This window comes from Megalobrama amblycephala, linkage group LG24 (genome assembly GCF_018812025.1).
Source record: "Megalobrama amblycephala isolate DHTTF-2021 linkage group LG24, ASM1881202v1, whole genome shotgun sequence".
Taxonomy (NCBI): domain Eukaryota; kingdom Metazoa; phylum Chordata; class Actinopteri; order Cypriniformes; family Xenocyprididae; genus Megalobrama; species Megalobrama amblycephala.
This window is the reverse complement of record NC_063067.1, coordinates 5,733,720-5,756,945: the sequence shown is the minus strand read 5'-3', so window position 1 is coordinate 5,756,945 and position 23,226 is coordinate 5,733,720. Positions and strand designations below refer to the sequence as shown.

At 34.6% G+C, this 23,226-nt stretch overlaps 2 protein-coding genes across 2 annotated transcripts in view; one reads left to right on the top strand and one right to left on the bottom strand.

Moving 5' to 3' along the window:
- Nucleotides 1-275: 275 nt before the first annotated feature.
- On the top strand, nt 276-7,989 carry mdp1 (magnesium dependent phosphatase 1). The gene is given in 7 exon segments (XM_048178554.1): nt 276-568; nt 1,746-1,809; nt 1,912-2,019; nt 2,108-2,187; nt 2,190-2,211; nt 7,025-7,110; nt 7,232-7,989. Coding segments are annotated over 7 exon segments (477 nt in total). The 5' UTR covers nt 276-534; the 3' UTR covers nt 7,315-7,989.
- An 8,681-nt stretch (nt 7,990-16,670) lies between these two features.
- LOC125259729 (cadherin-11) overlaps nt 16,671-23,226 on the bottom strand; it is a 97,806-nt gene continuing 91,250 nt past the window's right edge. Inside the window, exons 12-14 of the mRNA XM_048177614.1 lie at nt 22,053-22,257; nt 19,195-19,561; nt 16,671-19,049 (exon numbers count right to left, since the gene is read on the bottom strand). Of these exons, the coding sequence (XP_048033571.1) occupies nt 18,153-19,049; nt 19,195-19,561; nt 22,053-22,257 (1,469 nt within the window). The 3' untranslated portion in view covers nt 16,671-18,152. The remainder of the gene's footprint in view (nt 19,050-19,194; nt 19,562-22,052; nt 22,258-23,226) is intronic.

Below are 23,226 nucleotides of genomic sequence, written 5' to 3'. Positions count from 1 at the left end.
TGTTCTACTGAAGAAACAAAGTCACTTACATCTTGGATGCCCTGGGGGTAAGCAGATAAACATCAAATTTTCATTTTTGGGTGAACTATCCCTTTAAGCTTTGAGTGTGATGAAGGACACCTTAAGGGAGGAAGACAAATCAGCATTATATTTTGCTTTGTTTATTTTCTTGTGTCACTTACAAACTTACTATTCATAATATGCCTTTTTTTTTTTTTTTTTGCTTCTGTTAAACCATAACAAATTTGTGTAAACCTCAAATAAATGCTTTCAGAATCTTTATTTTGTTTAAATGATTTTTTTTTCTGAATTCAATACATGTATACATACATGTATATGTATCTAAATATATGGACATTATTAATAAACTTAAATAATTTTATATTATAAAGTATGAAATATACTTTTATACGGTTATTATTATTATTATTATTATTATTATTATTGTCACAGAAGACAGTTGGGTTTGAAGACATCAAATTCACGTAACCACCTACGTTTGAAGTTTTTCTCCGTGTCAGTCACTAATCAAAGATGTCCAAACCGAAGTTAATAGTGTTCGACCTCGGTAAGTTTCCACAGTCAATGTTTAGCGTTTTACTTTAGAATAACAGTGTGGTTTTATTAGCCTCAGTAAATGAGATAAATACTCTTCCTGTGATTCATAATGTAGTCATCACAGAATACATGCGTGACTGATACCAAAATACAGTTTTACTGCTTTAACAATAACTGTAGTATCTGTGTGTGGTTTATAAATACAATGTATGGTCAAAACTATTCTTACCTTTTATAAAAACGGTGATATATATATACACTACCAGTCAAAAGTTTGGAAACATTACTATTTTTAATGTTTTTGAACGAAGTCTCTTATGCTCATTAAGATAATGTATACAGTAATATTGTAAAATATTATTACAATTTAAAATAACCGTTTACTATGTGAATATATGTTAAAATGTAATTTATTCCTGTGATCAAAGCTGAATTTTCAGCATCATTACTCCAGTCTTCAGTGTCACATGATCCTTCAGAAATCATTCTAATATGATGATTTATTATCAGTGTTGGAAACAGTTGTGCTGCTTAATATTATTTTATAACCTGTGATACTTTTTCAGGATTCTTTGATGAATAAAAAGTAAAAAAAATATCAGCATTTATTTAAAATAGAAATCTTTTGTAACAATATATACTACCATTCGAAAGTGTGGGGTCAGTCATTTTTTTCTTTCTTTTTTTGAAAGAAATTAATACTTTTATTCAGCACGGATGTGATAAATTGATAAAAAGTGAGAGTAAAGATTTATATTGTTAAAAAAGATTTATATTTTGAATAAATGCTGTTCTTTTTAACCTTTTATTCATCAATGAATCCTGAAAAAAAATATTAAGCAGCACAAATGTTTCTGTAACTGAGTATCAAATCATCATATTAGAATGATTTGTGAAGGATCATGTGACACTGAAGACTGGAGTAATGATGCTGAAAATGCAGCTTTGCATCACAGAAATAAATTATATTTTAAAGTATATTAAAATAGAAAACCATCATTTTAAATTGTAATAATATTTCACAGTATTATTGTTTTCTCTGTATTTATTATGAAATAAAGGCAGCCTTAATGAGCATAAGAGACTTTGTTCAAAAACATTAAAAATAGTAATTTGACTGGTAGTGTGTGTATATATATATATATATATATATTATTTTCTTTTTTCTCTCTCTCTGGTTTAAACAGATCACACCCTCTGGCCATTCTGGGTTGACACTAATGTTGATCCACCTTTTCACATCGATGACAGGTTTGTGTCATATAGTTTTTATAGTGTTATTTCATTGTTTGTTCTTTTTATTTAAAGAAGAATAAGAATGTTGTTGTTTCTTTGCTGACACACTGACTCCAGCGGCACTGTGTGGGATTCAAGACGTGCCAAGGTTTCCATTTATGACGATACTGAAAAGATCCTGAGCTCACTCCACAGTCAGGGATTCAAGATCGGCATTGCATCACGGTAAGATTTCAGAGGATCTTCCAAATCTGAAAGTATCTTCTGATCTGATACATAAATCAAAGCTGTGTTCTTTCTCTGTTTTTCAAAAAACCAGCGAGACGGAAGGAGCCAATCAGCTGCTCTCACTCTATAAACTCAACCAATACATCTCCTTTAAGGAGATCTACCCTCAAAGGTCACTCACTTTAAAAGGTACTGTATAGGATGGACTCTTTTGAATTTGGCCAGTAATCAGTCCCATAGCAACCTCCCTGAATACCTTGGAAAAATTCTTATACTGTGTCATTTCACAGTTCTGTTATAATAATGTAACAATCGTGACAAAATAGTGCAGTGTCTGTCTTTGCACGTGGTATCTTGCTCACGAGGTGTGTGTGCGTGCCTATGCATGTACTGGTTTGACCTACATTATGAGAACCACAGGCTTTATACTGTGGTGTGTCTTTTACGAGAACATGTCGACACCCTTTGAATGCAAAATGCTAAATAAACATTTTAAGTGTTTTTTTATTAATTTAAAAATGCTGAAAGTTTTATGTGATGGGCAAATTTAGGGTTAGGTATGGAGGCTTGTTTCCGCAACTGAATAAAAAATAAAACAGGTAATTGTGATTTTTTTTTTCTTTCTTTTTTTTTCTCAAAATTCTTACTTTTTTTCTGGCAATTGTGAGTTTACAATTTGCAAGTCTGACTTTTCTGTCGCAATTATGAGTTATAAAGTCAGAATTGTGTGATAAAGTTGTAATTATGAGTTATAAAGTCAGAATTGTGTGATATAAAGTTGCAATTACGAGTTAGAAAGTCAGAATTTCGTGATATAAAGTTGCAATTACGAGTTAGAAAGTCAGAATTGTGTGATATAAAGTTGCAATTATGAGTTAGAAAGTCAGAATTGTGTGATATAAAGCTGCAATTACGAGTTAGAAAGTCAGAATTGTGTGATATAAAGTTGCAATTACGAGTTAGAAAGTCAGAATTGCGTGATATAGTTGCAATTACGAGTTAGAAAGTCAGAATTGCGTGATATAAAGTTGCAATTACGAGTTAGAAAGTCAGAATTGCGTGATATAAAGTTGCAATTACGAGTTAGAAAGTCAGAATTGCGTGATATAAAGTCGCAATTACGAGTTAGAAAGTCAGAATTTCATGATATAAAGTTGCAATTAAGAGTTAGAAAGTAAAAAGTTGCAATTACGAGTTAGAAAGTCAGAATTGTGTGATATAAAGTTGCAATTACGAGTTAGAAAGTCAGAATTGCGTGATATAGTTGCAATTACGAGTTAGAAAGTCAGAATTGCGTGATATAAAGTTGCAATTACGAGTTAGAAAGTCAGAATTGCACGATATAAAGTTGCAATTATGAGTTAGAAAGTCAGAATTGTGTGATATAAAGTTGCAATTATGAGTTAGAAAGTCAGAATTTCATGATATAAAGTTGCAATTAAGAGTTAGAAAGTAAAAGTTGCAATTACGAGTTAGAAAGTCAGAATTGTGTGATATAAAGTTGCAATTATGAGTTAGAAAGTCAGAATTGTGTGATATAAAGTTGCAATTATGAGTTAGAAAGTCAGAATTTCATGATATAAAGTTGCAATTAAGAGTTAGAAAGTAAAAAGTTGCAATTACGAGTTAGAAAGTCAGAATTGTGTGATATAAAGTTGCAATTATGAGTTAGAAAGTCAGAATTTCATGATATAAAGTTGCAATTAAGAGTTAGAAAGTAAAAAGTTGCAATTACGAGTTAGAAAGTCAGAATTGTGTGATATAAAGTTGCAATTACGAGTTAGAAAGTCAGAATTGCGTGATATAAAGTCGCAATTACGATTTAGAAAGTCAGAATTGCGTGATATAAAGTTGCAATTACGAGTTAGAAAGTCAGAATTGCGTGATATAAAGTCGCAATTACGAGTTAGAAAGTCAGAATTGTGTGATATAGTTGCAATTACGAGTTAGAAAGTCAGAATTGCGTGATATAAAGTTGCAATTACGAGTTAGAAAGTCAGAATTGCATGATATAGTTGCAATTACGAGTTAGAAAGTCAGAATTGCGTGATATAAAGTCGCAATTACGAGTTAGAAAGTCAGAATTGCGTGATATAAAGTTGCAATTACGAGTTAGAAAGTCAGAATTGCGTGATATAAAGTCGCAATTACGAGTTAGTAAGTCAGAATTTCGTGATATAAAGTTGCAATTAAGAGTTAGAAAGTAAAAAGTTGCAATTACGAGTTAGAAAGTCAGAATTGTGTGATATAAAGTTGCAATTATGAGTTAGAAAGTCAGAATTTCATGATATAAAGTTGCAATTACGAGTTAGAAAGTCAGAATTGCGTGATATAAAGTTGCAATTACGAGTTAGAAAGTCAGAATTGCGTGATATAAAGTCGCAATTACGAGTTAGAAAGTCAGAATTGCGTGATATAGTTGCAATTACGAGTTAGAAAGTCAGAATTGCGTGATATAAAGTTGCAATTACGAGTTAGAAAGTCAGAATTGCGTGATATAAAGTTGCATTTACGAGTTAGAAAGTCAGAATTGCGTGATATAAAGTTGCAATTACGAGTTAGAAAGTCAGAATTGCGTGATATAAAGTTGCAATTACGAGTTAGAAAGTCAGAATTGCGTGATATAAAGTTGCAATTACGAGTTAGAAAGTCAGAATTGCGTGATATAAAGTCGCAATTACGAGTTAGAAAGTCAGAATTGCGTGATATAAAGTCGCAATTACGAGTTAGTAAGTCAGAATTTCATGATATAAAGTCACAATTATGAGTTAGAAAGTCAGAATTTCGTGATATAAAGTTGCAATTAAGAGTTAGAAAGTAAAAAGTTCCAATTACGAGTTAGAAAGTCAGAATTGTGTGATATAAAGTTGCAATTATGAGTTAGAAAGTCAGAATTGTGTGATATAAAGTTGCAATTACGAGTTAGAAAGTCAGAATTGCGTGATATAAAGTCGCAATTACGATTTAGAAAGTCAGAATTGCGTGATATAAAGTTGCAATTACGAGTTAGAAAGTCAGAATTGCGTGATATAAAGTCGCAATTACGAGTTAGAAAGTCAGAATTGCGTGATATAAAGTCGCAATTACGAGTTAGAAAGTCAGAATTGCGTGATATAAAGTTGCAATTACGAGTTAGAAAGTCAGAATTGCGTGATATAAAGTTGCAATTACGAGTTAGAAAGTCAGAATTGCGTGATATAAAGTCGCAATTACGAGTTAGAAAGTCAGAATTGCGTGATATAAAGTCGCAATTATGAGTTAGAAAGTCAGAATTTCGTGATATAAAGTTGCAATTAAGAGTTAGAAAGTAAAAAGTTGCAATTATGAGTTAGAAAGTCAGAATTTCGTGATATAAAGTTGCAATTAAGAGTTAGAAAGTAAAAAGTTGCAATTACGAGTTAGAAAGTCAGAATTGTGTGATATAAAGTTGCAATTATGAGTTAGAAAGTCAGAATTTCATGATATAAAGTTGCAATTAAGAGTTAGAAAGTAAAAAGTTGCAATTATGAGTTAGAAAGTCAGAATTTCATGATATAAAGTTGCAATTAAGAGTTAGAAAGTAAAAAGTTGCAATTATGAGTTAGAAAGTCAGAATTGTGTGATATAAAGTTGCAATTACGAGTTAGAAAGTCAGAATTGCATGATATAAAGTCGCAATTACGATTTAGAAAGTCAGAATTGCGTGATATAGTTGCAATTACGAGTTAGAAAGTCAGAATTGCATGATATAGTTGCAATTACGAGTTAGAAAGTCAGAATTGCGTGATATAAAGTTGCAATTACGAGTTAGAAAGTCAGAATTGCGTGATATAAAGTTGCAATTACGAGTTAGAAAGTCAGAATTGCGTGATATAAAGTTGCAATTACGAGTTAGAAAGTCAGAATTGCGTGATATAAAGTCGCAATTACGAGTTAGAAAGTCAGAATTGCGTGATATAAAGTCGCAATTACGAGTTAGAAAGTCAGAATTTCATGATATAAAGTCGCAATTATGAGTTAGAAAGTCAGAATTTCGTGATATAAAGTTGCAATTACGAGTTAGAAAGTAAAAAGTTGCAATTACGAGTTAGAAAGTCAGAATTGTGTGATATAAAGTTGCAATTATGAGTTAGAAAGTCAGAATTGCATGATATAAAGTTGCAATTACGAGTTAGAAAGTCAGAATTGTGTGATATAAAGTTGCAATTACGAGTTAGAAAGTCAGAATTGCATGATATATAGTTGCAATTATGAGTTAGAAAGTCAGAATTTTGTGATATAAAGTCGCAATTATGAGTTATAAAGTCAGAATTTTGTGATAAAGTCACAATTACGAGTTAGAAAGTCAGAATTGCATGATATAAAGTCGCAATTACAAGTTATAAAGTCACAATTGCGTTATATAGTCAGAATTGCGTGATAAATAGTAGCAATTATAAGTTATAAACTCAAATTAAAAAAAGTCGCAATTACGAGTTATAAAGTTACAATTTTGTGATAAATAGTAGGAATTACGAGTTATACTGTAAACTCAAAATTGCATAAAATAAAGTCACAATTGTGAGTCAGAATTGCATCATATAGTCAGAATTGTGTGATAAAGTCGCAATTGCGTGAGATAAAGTCGCAATTATGAGTTCTAAATTCGCAATTGTGTGATAAAGTCAGAATTGTGTGATAAATATTTGCAATTGTGAGTTATAAAGTCCGAATTGAGATATAAACTCACAATTCTGAGAAAATAATTCTGACTTTATTTCTTGCAATTGCAATTTATATCTTGATTGGGAGATAAAAATTCACAATTATCTTTTTTATTTTTTATTCAGTGGTGGAAACAAGCTTCCATAGTTAGGGGATAGCTCAATATAAAAACTGTTACGTCTATCGAATGTCCTCATTATGAAAGATGTACCAACATGTGTGTGTGTGTGTGTGTGTGTGTGTGTGTGTGTGTGTGTGTGTGTGTGTGTGTCTACCTTCAACCATCTGACAACTGTTGTTCTGTCTCTTCTGTCTCCAGGCTGAAAGCTGACAGTGGCGTCCAGTTTTCTGACATGATGTTCTTTGATGATGAGGATAGGAACATCGTGGAGGTTGGAAAGCTAGGTAGGTCTTGGCTTATTCTCCGCCACAAACCTTTATAACTGCTTCAGAGATCTGGAACTGTGTGATGAAAGTTGGAGACTGTTCGTTCGGTTGATTCACCAGCTGTTTCCCGCTCTTTCAGGTGTTCACTGCGTGTTGGTTTGTAATGCGATCACCTCTGATCTAGTCAGTAAAGCACTGGAGCAGTTCAGTAAGAAGCAGTGATGGCGTCTGAGATGCAGCTGCTGCAAATCAAGAAGAATCTGTTCGCTGTGCAAAAAAAGGGATGTGTATAGAGAACTAGGAGTGTTATTTCTGTGTAATCAACCGTCCAATGATAGTTTTTAACTTGATTGACAAATGTATTTGGCGAAAGCTTGAAAAATGCAATTTTTGGTAAATTTATAATGCAGTTTATTTATATTTTAATTTTTCAGAGTATAAATTGATGATTGATTTAAGTGGCACACCTAGTCCTCCGTATAAATGCACCTGTGCTTATTTTTTTATCTAATAAACCCCTGGTTTCACAGACAAGGATTAAGCTAGTCCTAGACTAAAATGCATGTTTGAGCTGTTTTAACTGAAAGCAACTTGTATTGACATCTTAGAATATGTCAGAACCATTTGTTTGGGTTCAAGATGCACACCAGTAATTATGAAAGCTACTTAAATATCCTAAATTGAACTAATGCCTAATCCTGGCTTAGTCTAAGCCCTGTCTGTGAAACCGGGCCAAAGACTGTTAAGTTAAATTTTTAACTATACAGCTCGCACAATTTGTAAAACAAAAAGGTCAGTGTATTTATTGTTAATGTATGTCACATTTAAATATGTTCAGTACAGAGACTACAATAGAAAAAATATTTTATATTTATAAAACATATACATGGCATCCAATCTCTGTTTGTCTTTCTTTTTTTCTCTTGGTGTGTTCCTGGATATTTTATTTCTCACAAATAATATTTTAAAAAAAAAAAGTAAACATTCTAGTTTTAAAGGATAGCTTTAGATATATATATACTGTATTAAAATATATTTATCATGCTGTAACTACTTTTCTCTAATTTTTAGGTGTACTGAAATGTAAATTCGCCCATCTACTATTCAAAAATTTAGGGTTTTAAGAAATTAATACCTTCATTCAGCAAAGGATGCATTAAATTGACATTTATAATGTTACAAATGATTTCTATTTCAAATAAATGATGTTCTTTTTTCAGATCTTTCCACCAGGACATATTTGAACATACATTTGAAGAAAAAATCCAAATCAGGGAGTGCAGAATTATAGGCAAGTTGATTTTCTGTTTCCCAAGCACATTTTACCAATTCCAATCCACATCAATCTTAATAACTCTATTAATATTGTTTTTAATCATTTATAAGTGATATATTTTTCATGAAGGCTGGAAATGAAAAATCTTATATTCAGGTGTGCAGAATTATTAGGCAAGTTTTCTTTTCAGGCAAAATGAGCCAAAAAAGAGATTTAACTCAGATGAAAATCAAAAAATTTATTCATGAGAAGGACGCAATCTAATGCAAATAGAAATGCAAATTAAAGCATGACCAAGGGACAGCAAAATGCTCATTGGGTCAGCGGGGTCAAAAAAAAGTGGAAAGAAAAAACATAACTCAAAATAATTAGAATTATTTGAAACCATCAGGAACCCTTTAGTCTCCAGGCCACCATTTTCCAGAACTGCAACCTACCTGGAGTTCCAGAAGTGCAAGGTCTCAGGATCTCAGAGACTTAGGTTACTAAAGAATCCTAAAAAATGACCCGCACTTGATAAAATCACAAGCTGAAGTGTTTAAAATCATGAAGCTGGTTTTTATGACCTTATAAACAGAACTTGAGAGTACTCCTGAAGGACCAGCACCACATCCTCTTGTACCACTGTTTGAAGAATTTATCTTCCAGAATTGGCAGTAGTTTTGGAAGATCATTTTTGTCCATCTCTGCAAGACAGACATTTCAGGTTAAGAGATGACTAAAATGAACTCAAAACCTTCGCCAGATTCTGGATAAATCTCAAACAGTGGTACAAGAGGATGTGGTGCTGGTCCATCAGGAGTCATTCTCAAGCTGTCTGTTTAGCCCTATTAAACCCAGTCTTCATGTATTTTTAACACTTCAGCTTGTGATTCTTATCAAGTGCAGGTCATTAGGATTCTTTAGCTACCTAAGTTCTGAGATCCTAACACCTTGCACTTCTGGAACTCCAGGAGGTTGCAGCTCTGGAAAATGGTGGCGCTGGAGACTAAAGGGTTCCTGATGTTTCACACTTAATTCTTCACCTTAATTCTTAATTATTTGCAGTTAACATGTGTCTTTTCTTTTCCACCTGTTTTTGTCTGACCCCGCTACTAATGAGCATTTTGCTGTCCCTTGTCATGCTTTAACTGCAATTTCAGTATTGCATAGTATTGCGTCCTTCTCATGAGTATTTAATAATTTTTTACTTTTCAGTCTGAGTTAAATTCTTTTTTGGCTTTTTGCCTGTAAAAGAAAACTTGCCTAATAATTTCCACCTGAATATAAGGATTTTTCATTTCCAGCCTTCATGAACAATTATATATCACTTATAAATGATAAAAACAATATTAATAGTAGTTATTAAGATTGATGTGGATTGGAATTGGTAAAATGCTTGAAAAAAAAGATCAAAAATCAACTTCCTAATAATTCTGCACTCCCTGTATTAAACAAAACAATAATAATAATCATGTTTGAAACAGGGTCATTATCATTAATTAAATCGAAACTTAATAATACAAGAAAAACTATAGACATATAAAAAAAAAACATATAAAAATGACAAAAACAACAAAATTACTTAAAATTTAATTTGAAATGAATTCAAAATATAACCAAAAACTATAAAAGTATACACAGATGAGCTAAAACATTATGAGCAGTCACAGGTGAAGTGAATATCTATGATCATCTCCTAACAAGGCCATATATTAAAGGGCACCTATAATGCAAAATCCATTTTCACATGATGTTTGGACATAAATGTGTGATGGCAGTGTGTGAACACAACCACCCTATGATAAAAATCCACCCACTCCTTTTTAAAAAAAAAAAATAAATCCCCATTAAATCAAAGCAGCCTCATTAGACAAGCCTATTTGATTCAGCCGGCGATTACAGTCGGTGTTCAAATTCCATGTGAAAGTATATAAATCTGCTTCAGTCGCAGGAAACAATCGCTGTGTGTTGAGTTCAGTCTTAGAATGTTTTAGCTAGTCGTTAAATGTGTGCCCGGCTTTAGTTGTAATAAGTGTTTTTGTGTAATTCGATCGCTGTGTATGTTAATGCAAAAGAGAGATTAGACTGTATTTTATTCAGCTCTCACTGTGATTTTCTGGAGTGAAAACGGACGCTTCATCTTTTATGTGATGTACAATAAACTTCATAAAACTTATCAGTAAATTTTTGGCCATCATTTGGACGGGGTCCGAACAGGCTTGTACTGAAAGTGGATAAAAGCAAGATGACAACAATTTATAACCGTAATTAAACTAAACTATTCCTGTTCTGTCTCCATGCAGCATATATTCTCTGGCTCTGTAGGCATCATTGTCTGACTCCGGTTTGAACTGAACACCATTGCTGACTGTTTCTGACATTTTCAGTGCTTGAGATTGTCCTGTTTTGTTGTTGCATGAGCTCTTGAATCCCTGCTCTCTTCTTGAAAGGGGGCCGAGAGCAGCAGCTCATTTGCATTTAAAGGGACACACACAAAAACAGCTTGTTTTTGCTCACACAACAAAACATGCTATAAAAAGGGGGTATTTTGAGCTGAAACCACATACACATTCTGGAGACATCAGAGACTTATTTTAAATCTTGTAAAAAATAGGTCCCCTTTAAGGTCTGGGTAGATTAGATGGTAAGCAAACAATCAGTTCTTGTGGAGCTCAATGTATCGGATGCAGGAGAAATGGGCTGGAATAAAGATCTGAGCGACTTTGACAAGGGACAAATTCATGTCTGGGTCCAGCCATTCATGTGAATGTAAATTTGTTGCAGACCTGGTGGAAGTGGCCCCTTTCAGCAGGATAATGCACCCTGCCACACTGAACACAATGATAAGGAATGGTTTGAGGAACAGAATGAAGAGTTCAAGGTGTTGCCCTGGCCTCCAAATTCCCAAGATCTCAATCCAATCGAGCATCCGTGGGATGTCCTGGACCAACAGCTTTGATTCACGGCGGCTCCACCTCACAACCTACAGGACTTGAAGGATCTGCTGCTAACATCTTGGTGCCAGATACCACAGGCACACCTTCAGGGGTCTCATAGAGTACATGCCTGGCTGTTTTTGTCGGCACGTGGAGGACCGACAGCATATTAGTCAGGTGGTCATAACGTTTTGGCTCATCAGTGTATCAACAATACTAAAATAACACTGGTTTGAAGATTGATTTTCAACCTATTAAGCTGTGAGACGTTCTGAAGAATCAACCCGTTCTACTTCCGCCTCACAGTACAGTACTGTGGGAGAAAACAAATGTTAATTAAAGAAGTTTCATTTCTCCAGCGAGCACACAAACAGCCAGAGGACATCTTCTCAAAGCAGGTGACAGCAGGGTCTCTCATAATACTCATAACTCGCGTCTCCCGTTTTAAATACGAGATTGCAAACTTCTGGTGACCAGACTAGAGAGGGCGGCCATCACGCTCTGCCTTCAGGGGAATAAATGTTTCAGGCCTGAAAATGTGAATTACATATAGCAGATAATACTGTCTGGAAGGTATAGTTGCTTTAAACTTTAAAAACATTTTATCGCTCGGTGGCGGTTTGTGTGTTTTGCTGAATAATTTAGTGCCAGGAGCAACAGCGGACCGCATCGGTAAAGGTCTAAAAGCCCGCTGGCCTCCTTTTCTTCTAATTTAACGGTATTCCAGCTCTCGGTATATTAATGGCGGTGTGCCTTTGCCTTCTGGATCCCGGCTCTCTTCTGAATAAGTGATTCTGTGTCTCGCTGACAACCTGTTTAGATAAAAGCAGAAAGTGCTGCACATCATACAGTTGAAGAGACAGACTGTAAGAAGCACTTGATCTGGATCTCTCATCCTGAGGTCTAAAGCCTAAAGCATGCTTCTTCTTCTTCTCTTTCTTCTTCTCCGTCTCGTGTAGTAAAGCGAAGTGACAGCGCAATAAAAGCGACGTGAGCTTTAGCATTCTCCTCTGAACATCACAGCGGCTTCATGTCAGGTAAAGACAGTAAGGTTTTCTGTAGTTTGGAAGTTTGTCCGTCGTGTGATGCTAGATGATTTTAATAATTCTTAAGTCTTAAAAATGTATGCAGTGAATTATAATTATTGACTGGAGACAATATATATTTAAAGGTTTCAATGAACCACTAAATGAAATACTTTGCCTATGATAAACATTTAAAAACATGAGATGAGATGTCATAGATATTTTAATGGCTTTTGAAAGAAAGAGTTCATTTTATTAAATGTTTATATTCTCGATGCATTAAAGATACACAAGCTTGGAAATATTCTGACTTATCAAAATTTTATGATTTTATATGCAGGAACCTTTTAGCATCGATCATTTATGGCTTTAAAACACCAAGTCTCATTATTGTAATGCACAACCCCATGCTGTCCTCATTATAAGCACTTAAAATACATAAATAAGCATATGACTATGACAGAGTCAATGTTTATGTCAAAGTTTTGTGCTCCCCCAACAAAATTTGCATTCACTCGCATCAGCATGTCCTGTAGTAGGGCTACGGAGCCCCTAAAGGGACATGGTGATGGAGGAAAAAATTAAAAATGATGTCAATGCTTTTGCGTTCTCTCGTAAATGTTTTGTGTTCCCCAAAAAACTCGCAAAACCTTTGCGTTCCCACAAGAAACTTTGCATTCGCTCTAAAAAAAAATTGAGTTCTTTGTGAGCAAACGCAGAGTTTCTCGGGAGAACGCAAACGGTTTGCGAGTAAACGCAAAGTTTCTCAGGGGAATGCAAATCCTCTGCGAGCGAACGCAAAAGTTTTGAAATATGTTTGCTAATCTGTGATAATCGACAGCACATCAAATATTGAACCTGGAAGATTTATTTAACCAAAACAGACGTTCAAATTAACATGCACGCAATTGAGCTACTGTACAGAACCTGTTACTGTGATGACTGAAATAAAATATGTTTATTGTCATAATTCAACAATAATCTTATAGGTGAATTACGCACATTTTAGTGAGTTATGTGATTATCAGCCCAGAGAAAAACTGGTTTTATTGTTAAATCAAAACTTTTGCATGAGTGCAGTCAGGTCCATATTAACTCCACCTGATATATAATCCTCCACCAGTTATATAATAATAAAGATTATGTAAATAATATGTAAAAATTTATGTGGAATAACTTGCTTTTAAAGTTTATTTAAGTGTTATTTTAGTATCATTGAGGTACTGTTATAGTTTTATATATATATATATATATATATATATATATATATATATATATATATATATATATATATATATATTAGTTTTTATTTTTGTATTTTCTGCTTATATATATATATATATATATATATATATATATATATATTAATTAGTTTTTATTTTTGTATTTTCTGCTTAATTCTCAATTTTATTTTTACAAGCACAAATGATATTTCAAAAATCCTTGTAGTTCACTCTGTTCATAATGTTTTTTTTTATTATTATTTAATGTAAAGTTTTATAGTACTATATTATTTTTACACTGTAGTTATAATCCATTTATTCACTTTTTGAGCATATACCTGAAAATGAAATGACGAACTTAAACTGTCATAAATCTTGAGGCTTTAGAGCACAAGACTTAATTTTCAGAATCTCTTTTCAATTTTTATATGAAATATATATTTTCAAAAACATGTTTTACTTTAAAAAAAAAAAAAAAAAAAATCCAAGCCATATTCCTAAACTAGTTGTGTTCCAAATTTGAGGTTGATATCTCAAAAAATGAGCTCTCAGTAAGATTTTGTTTGTGCACAATACCAAAAGTTTTCACTAGATGGAATTTGTCTCCCATTCATTTCAATGCATTCATTTTTGGAGCACAAGTGTGACTATTTTTTTCAGGACTATTTAATCTTTTTGAATCATGTCCATGATTTTATTATGTGTTCACATAGCAAATGCCAAAACCTTTATCATTTCAACCTTTTGTACAATTCCGTTGAAGTAAAAAATTCTACAAAAACCAAAACGTAATTTTTTTTTTTCCAAAATGTCTGAAGAGCACCAGAGGGTTAAATAGTCTGGTTCAGGTTTGCTGTAAGCTAGTCCTGCAGTTCCTCTGAACCCCTCCACCTCCCCCAGCTCCACCTGCCTAGATCTGCTACAGGATTTACACGTCTATCTATGCAGCAGCAGCAGCACATCTTACAATCTCACATCAGTGACTCTATGTATCTATTGCCAGTAGCAAGTCTGTACAGCGTAGCATTAGTCTGGGCCACTAAGACAAAATACATTATACTGCCATATTCAATAACATGCTAAAACTATTCCAAGATTTGTCATGATTGAACGACTCTTATGATGCTTGTGTGGTGCATTTCATCCTTCTGAGAGCCTGATCACCGCAAACTTTCACTTTTAATGCTTTACTGAAGAATATGTACATACTTCTTTGCATCCACATTTACCAAATTTCACTGTACACCATTTATTGAACATCAGATGACAGTCCATTATTAGTTTGACAAGAGACCATACAACACGTTGGAAAATTCACAGGATCTTCCTGATGTGGTTTTAGGATTGAATTCCACATTTACATGAACAGATTCAGATTTACATAAACTCTCAAGTCCAAAAAAAGCTTGTCAGTTCTCCAGTGATATTTACATCTGTACATGAGAACGCAAACAGCGTACAGGACAAAAAACAAAACAAAAAAACGCTATTAAACATGATCACATTCAGTTCAGAAGTTCAATGTCTCAAAGTTTCAGTTGCATAGGTCTTCCTTAAAAACTGAAAGGGTTAAAGAAGTGCCAGTGGCAGGTGAAGCTAAACCAGACAAAGCATCCTGACTAGTGAACAGAGGAAAACCGATCTAAAAACGGATAGAAGTAAGCCATGCGCAAATCGTCTTTATGCAATGACGTGTGTGGTTGTCGGTGACCTAGTAAAAAACAGCCTTTTATCGAACCATTTTGAACAGTTTAGCTTTCTCGCTATGAAAATCAGTGCGAGAGAGCGTTGCCTTATTAATACACAAGCTTCAATATGAATTTGTCAGAGAATGTACATATTTCATGAGACCTATTTTCAAACAATGCCGCTCGCAGGGCTGAAATCAATATTTCAGAAATGAGATGTTTCATAACTTTGAGTTGTCACGCCAATGTGAATTATTAACTTAAGTGTAACACGAGAACGCTGAAAGAGCCGACTAAGACATGTGCTGCTAATGTGTGTGTGTGAAATGAGACGGGCCCTATTTTAGTGGATTCCCCACCTCAGATTTATGCTGTGACCTGTGTGTTTAAAAGAAAAATCTAGTCAAATCACCACTTGCATATAAAGTACATTAGTGCCCGCCCACTTTTTCAGGGGCGTTGGTTCCGGAAGTATTTTTTTCATTCATTTCTTCCATAGGGATTTTAAAAAAAAAGTGTTGAAGTGAATCATAACATTACAAACCTTGATTTGAAGCAAAAAAGTATTTGAAAATCAAACAAAAATACAAAGCTACAACACTGTGTACTTAATGGCTTTAGTGACAGAAAGAACTACAACTATGAAGCACTCTAATTGGTGGAATTTCTGTACAGCATCATGGCTAATGTAGTTTTCACCATGAATTCCGATGTTAAACAATTATTTTAAGAATAAGTTGAAATAATGCAGGCTTACAGCTTCAACAGATGCAAATACTATAGATCAGGGTAGGCTAATGTTGGAGTTAAGCAGTGTTTTGAAATCACCCATCACTAGATATTGTTGAATAAAGTTATTTAGTTTTTTTTTTTTTTTTTTTGGCACACAAAAAGTATTCTTGTCGCTTCATAACATTAAAGGTGCCCTAGAATCAAAAATTGAATTTACCTTGGCACAGTTGAATAACAAGAGTTCAGTACATGGAAAAGACATACAGTGAGTCTCAAACACCATTGTTTCCAACTTCTTATGTAAATCTCATTTGTTTAAAAGACCTCCGAAGAACAGGCGAATCTCAACATAACAACGACTGTTACATAACAGTCGGGATCATTAATATGTACGCCCCCAATATTTGCATATGCCAGCCCATGTTCAAGGCATTAGACAAGGGCAGCCAGTATTAACGTCTGGATCTGTGCACAGCTGAATCATCAGACTAGGTAAGCAAGCAAGGACAACAGCGAAAAATGGCAGATGAAGCGATAATAACTGACATGATCCATGATAACATGATATTTGGGGGGTTAGGGAGCGAGAGATTTAAAGGGGCCGCAGCCTGAATCGGCGCATAGTTAATGATGCCCCAAAATAGGCAGTTAAAAAAATGAATTAAAAAAAATCTATGGGGTATTTTGAGCTGAAACTTCACAGACACATTCAGGGGACACCTTAGACTTATATTACATCTTGTGAAAAGACGTTCTACGGCACCTTTAAGGTTGAACCACTGTGGTCACATGAACTCTTTTAAATATGTCTTCTGGGCATTGAAAGTGTTAATTGTCTAGCTGTCAATGCAGACCTCAATGAGACATTGGATTTTATCAAAAATATCTTAATTGGTGTTCTGAAGATGAACGAAGGTCTTACAGGTGTAGAACGACATGAGGGTGAGTAATAAATGACAGAATTTTCATTTTTGGGTGAACTAACCCTTTAAAGGTTTCCCTATGGAGAAAATGAATGGCATTTTTACTTCCAGAACCCAACTTTTAGAACTTTTATATAGAACAGGGTTCTTGACTCAATTTTAAAGAACCATTTATGCCAAAAAGGTTCTATATGAGGATAAATGTCTTAAATGATTCCACCATACTTTCATGTTTAATGGGTTATTTCAAAATTTTCCAGTGATTTAGTATGTTTACGAGCTGTTTAATTCATAACATTTAATTAAAATTAAAAATAAATTTAAACAAAAGTAATTAATTAAAAATAAAACCACAAAATGACCCATAAAAGGTTCTACGTATGAAGCACCTGACGGAACCCTTTAAGATTCCACATAGAACCTTTCCTTCTAAGAGAGTAACATTGAGGAATGTTTTTCATAATTTCTTGCATTTTCATTCTTTACTAACCTCTCAGCAAAGCATTTTAATAGTTATCAGAAGAAGAAAAGGAGTGGAAAAGCTTTAATATGCTCTTGTTGGGGAGAGAAATGAAATTCCAGGTGTAATTCAGTGTTGCTATTGTTAACTAAAACTTTGAAATAAATTGAAATAAAGCTGTAATTAAATAAAATATAAATATTAGATAAAAAACTTAGAAAGGTTAATTATTCAGGCAAATAACTGAAATATATTTAAGCTGATTTAAGCTGAAGTACTAAAATGACAAACTGACAAAATCTGAAAAAGCTAAAAAAAAATATTATAAAAATACAAGCTAATTCAAACTATTAATAAATACTACAACAGTATATAAATAATAGCATACTAAAATAACACAGAGAAATAATTTGATACATAATCAGATATTGATTAAATCAAGTGAGCAGACTGTAAGAGCGTGTCTGTTGTCTTTTTCACAATGCGAGAGCAGAAAAACACTTGTTAATGCGGTGTATAAAAGTCTGAAACCACAATGAAAATCTGAGATTTAAACCTGGAAATAAATAAAAGATTTATCAATATAAAGATGAGCTTGTATTGTACAACTGCATGTGTGCCTGGACGCGTGTGAAACTGAGCGAGTGACTTACATAAGACCGTCTGCTCCTCTAAAACACTGACATACTAGTTTTGGCAGGTCCATATAAAATTCTCTTTGTCCGGATTGTGCTCATTGGCTCCTTTCAGCACTTATTGCTTTTGAACGTTCACGATGTGACATCACATCCTTCCTCTTTGTTCCCATTTCCTCTTTAGAGTCTCTTTCTGTTTTGCATTTGTTCCATTTCTTCTAGGTTTTCCTCCTCGACCTGCCGTGTCTCGTTCGATTCAGTTGTTTCGTCCTCTTTGCTCGTTTCTGTCTTGTTCATTTCCTCCTGTTCTTCGTTAAAAAATTCACCCTCGTGCTTTCTGTTATCCTCTTTTTCATTCGCTCGTTGCCTGAAAATATCAAGCAGCCTGTCGAACTTGGGTCCCCATTCCTCAAATCTGTCTTTCTGCCCCTCTGTATCTTTTTCGGCCTCGCTTTCGAGCGAGCTGAGAGACGTCGCCTCAGAGCCGCCCCCCTCCAATCCGTACGTCTGCAGCGAGTCGTATGGCGGCTGCATGGGGTCAAAGGTCACCAGGGCTAGCCGATGTTGCAGGAAGTCGCCCATTCTGTTAGTCAGCGAATCGCCGCTTGCCTTTTCTGAGTTCGCTTGTCCAACCTTCCCATTCCCCAAGCCCCACCCCCTTTCATACAGCCCCGCCCCTCCTGGGAGGGGCATCACTAGGTGTGGCACATAGTTCTGCCCGCCTGACCCGTACAAGCCCATTAGTCCAACAGCTTCTGGGTAGAGAAGCGTCGTCCCGGGCAAAGGTATCCCTCCGCCGCCCCTCAGCAGAGTACCTTCCATCGTTCTGAACGGCATCTCCGTCGTGACGAGGCTGGCTGTGCTCTGGCTGGTGCTGATGGGCGTAACGTCTTCGTTCTTGTCCAAAGCCGAGGCAGGGGCGGAGTCGTCCGTGGTGATGGTGGAAATGGAGGCTCGTGTGGTCAAGCAGTGAGGGGACGACTCAGGTTTATGGCCCACTGAAGAGCTGGAAGCCTCGGAGCAGGAACCGCTCTGACTAGAGCCCTTCACGAACAGAACCTGGTCTGAATGAACAGACTGAGAGAGAAAACAACAGAAAATGGTTTGGAACATCAAATATTTAAACCTCAGGCAATTTTAATAGCTTATACACTACCATTGAAAAGTTTGCGGTCGGTAAGATGCCGTTGCGCTCTATAAGATGTGATAAATGTTAGTTTACCTGATCCTGGCTGAGTGTGTGGCTCTCAGAGATGACCTCACTTCCTGTCTCGCTCTCTTTCGGAATGCTGTCGGTGGATCCGTGTGCTCCTTTATGCTCTGATCCATCCCTGCTTTTGTCAATAAACACGGAACCGGATTCTAAAGGACCGCAGGACTGGCCTTGGCTGCCGGGGAGAACGTACGCCAGTTTGGCGAGGTCCAGCCTGGAGTTTAACGGGCCGAGTCTGTTTCTGGGAGCTGGAAGGGTCTGGATGCTGTAGCAGTACCGTCCGTAGAGGGGTGCAGAGACGGGACGGCGTGGGTCCAAACCCAAACTCTGACTCCAGCTGAAGGTTCTGACGCTGTCCAGGTTATCCTGAGAATACCTGTTACAATAAAATAGAAATTAGGATGAAAATGATTTAATTAGTTTAGCACATGGAATCCCATTTCTGCCACATAAGAAAAAAAATCATAATTATGAAGTTGAAAATATGACATAAAAAGTAATTACAAGATAAAAAATTGATTATGACATGGAATTTCAACCTTTTTTCATTTTTGTCTGAAAAGAAAAACAAAGTACGAATGATAATTGTGTTATTTCTGCAGAAATGCAATTATATCGTGGTAAACACTTTCAAGAAATTGTAATAATGTAACTGATGCAAATATTAAAAATTCCCAGTGAGAAAATACATTAGTGCAGTTCCAATTTCAAGCAATTTTTCCATTATGCTGCAGTTAAAACTGTGTTAGATAAAGTTGATCACAACAACTGTTAACTGTTCAACTTTTTAACTCATAATTATGACTTAGAATGTCATCATTTCATCTTTTTCCATAAATTTTTATCTAATTGTTAACTAATTACAACTTAGTGTCTTATTCTTTGACTTGTCATAATTATATTATTTTTATCTCAAAATTATGACAGTATCTTACAATTTTGACTTTTTATCTCAATTATGTCAACTTGTGTCGAAAATATGACATAAGATAAGAAATAAGATAATTATGACAAAATTTAAACCTTTTAACTCATAATTGACTTAGAATGTCATCATTTCAACGTTTTCCTCAGAATTATTACTTAGTTTGTCAAATTCGACTTCATCTCATAATTTTGAATTATTTTCCTCATTTTTAACTAATTACGACTTGTGTCTAATTTTTTGACTTGTCATAATTATAACTGTCAATTTCAACTTTATCTCAAAATTATGACATTATCTTACAATTTTGACTTTTTATATCAATTATGACAGTATCTCATATGTTGACTTGTGTCGAAAATATGACATAAAATGAAATAAGATATAATTATGACAAAATGTCAACTTTTTAACTCATAATTATGACTTAGTATGTCATAATTTCAACTTCTATCTCATAATTTTGCATTTTTAAATCTAATTTTTAGCTAATTATGACTTAAGTGTCTTATTTTTTACTTGTCATAATTATAACATTTCATTCATTTCAACTTTCATCTCAAAATTATGATAGTATCTTACATTTTGACTTTTTATCTCAATTATGACAGTAACTCATAATGTCGACTTATATTAAAGATATGACAAAAAAGAAATAAGGTATCATAATTATGACTTGGTGTCATAATTTCAACTTTTTCCCCAGAATTATTACTTAGTTTGTCAATTTCAACTTCTATCTCATAATTTCATCAATTTCAACTTTATCTCAAAATTATGACAGTTTCTTACAATTTTAACCTTTTATCTCAATTATGACAGTATCTCATAATGTCAAAAATATGAAAGAAATAAGATAAATCATGACAAAATTTCAACTTTTTAACATAATTATGACTTAGTATATCATAATTTCAACTTTTATCTCATATTTATGACTTAGTGTCTCATATTTTGACTTGTCATAATTATTACTTTTTGTCAATTTCAACTTTATCCCAAAATTATAACAGTATCTTACAGTTTTGACTTTTTATGTCATAATTACGACTTGGTTTCTAATATTTTGACTTGTCATAATTATTACGTTTTGTCAATTTCAGCTTTATCTCAAAACTATAACAGTATCTTACAGTTTTGACTTTTGATCTCATAATTGATTTAGTATCTCAATTTCGACATTTATGTCATAATTATGATTTACCAATGCATGATTTTTTTTTTTATGTGGCAGTAATGTGCAAATATTGCATAAAGCTTGTGTTTAATTAGGAAACACATCACCAAATTCAGGAAATCTGCACAGCTCCAAGCATTTAATGGGGCTTTTAAAGGAAAGCCTCTAAGTTACCAGTAAGTAGTTTAGTTTCAATTAAAAGATTTGTTGTAGTCCCAGTGGTAACTTCTGGTGCAACAATTCAAAAACTGTCAGTGGTATCTTTAAAAATAGTTGCATGTGAAGTACTTTCGTCAACCTGCCCAGGAGTATTACAATGACATCAAACAGGAATATGATGGATAGAGGACTAGAACACCGTGTGGGTTTGAACAGCATAAATATTAACTAGATGAACTTTGCACTGAAACAGCTGTCAGATTTGCATTGTGAAGGCTCATTAAATCACACACACACACCCCTGAGTACAGAGCACTCATTAATCAGATAAACAGTTAACATCATTTAGTGTAACTGAATGCATTTAGAGTAACAAGAGATTTCATAGAAAGATAGACAAGTCTGTGTTTGTCGTGAATGTCAGCCGAATGATTCACATGGGCTAATAATATAATATGGCATTTTCTAAGCCAAATGTCAAGAAATGACATGTGATTTGATAGATCAGATAGTGCCAGCATTAAATCAGAGGCGATTCGAATGAAGAAATGAGACGTGTATTTATGTGAGCATCAAACACATACACACATGCACAAGCACACTCACATATTCTTGCTGTCTCGAAGCCGTTGTGCCCTCCGCATGCTCTGGGGGGCGCTCTTCAGGGTCGCAATATCGAAAGCGGCCGTGTCCGCCTCCCCGCCTCCCTCGTCATCATACGTGATGATGTTCTCCCTGATCTCATCATCCTCCACAGGAGACTGAGTGTCCCGTTTCTGCCTTCGCAATGATAGCGAAAGCGCAGCCACCACTTTTGGACACAAGAGAGCGAGAAAAAACACATTATTATTGCCACTTACCGTGGATAAAGTCATGCATTAAATTTAAGCATCTGACTGACACTTTTATCCAGAGCAACTTGCACTGCATTCATTTTTTTCCCCAATTCATGCATTCCCTGGAAATTGAACCCATGACCCTGGTTTTGTTAGCGCCATGCTCCACTGTTTGAGCCACAGGAAGATACAGAGGCTGAATAGGGTACAAAATGGACAATTTCTTGTTTTTCAGTAAATAATCTGTGTAAAGAGGTGCATAACCTTCAGAGATTGTTCACAGTCAACCTTAGGAAGGTAAACATCTTATTTTAGATAGCTTATTAGTTTTAAAGGATTAGTCCACTTTTAAATACACTTATCCTGATAAATTCACTCACCCCCATGTCATCCAAGATGTTCATGTCTTTCTTTCGTCAGTCGAAAAGAAATGAAGGTTTTTGAGGAAAACATTCCAGGATTTTTCTCCTTACAGTGGATTTCAATGGCTACCAACAGATTCAAAGTCAAAATTACAGTTTCAGTGCAGCTTCAAGGGCTTTAAACGATACCAGATGAGTAATAAGGGTCTTATCTAGTGAATCGATCAGTCATTTTCGAAAAAAATACAACCGTTTATGCTTTATAAACAAAATATCACCTTGAACGTACTTTCCGCTTCCGCATTCTTCATAACGCTTACGCAGAATGTCCTACGCCTTCCCTATTCAAGTTATGGAAAAAAACGAAACTGGCGCCGCGTTCGTTCCGTAAGTAGAATAGGGAAGGCGTAGGACATTCAGCATAAGCATTATGAAGAATGCGGAAGCGGAAAGTATGTTCAAGGCGATATTTTGTTTATAAAGCATAAACGGTTGTATTTTTTTCGAAAATGACCGATCGATTCGCTAGATAAGACCCTTATTACTCATCTGGTATTGTTTAAAGCCCTTGAAGCTGCACTG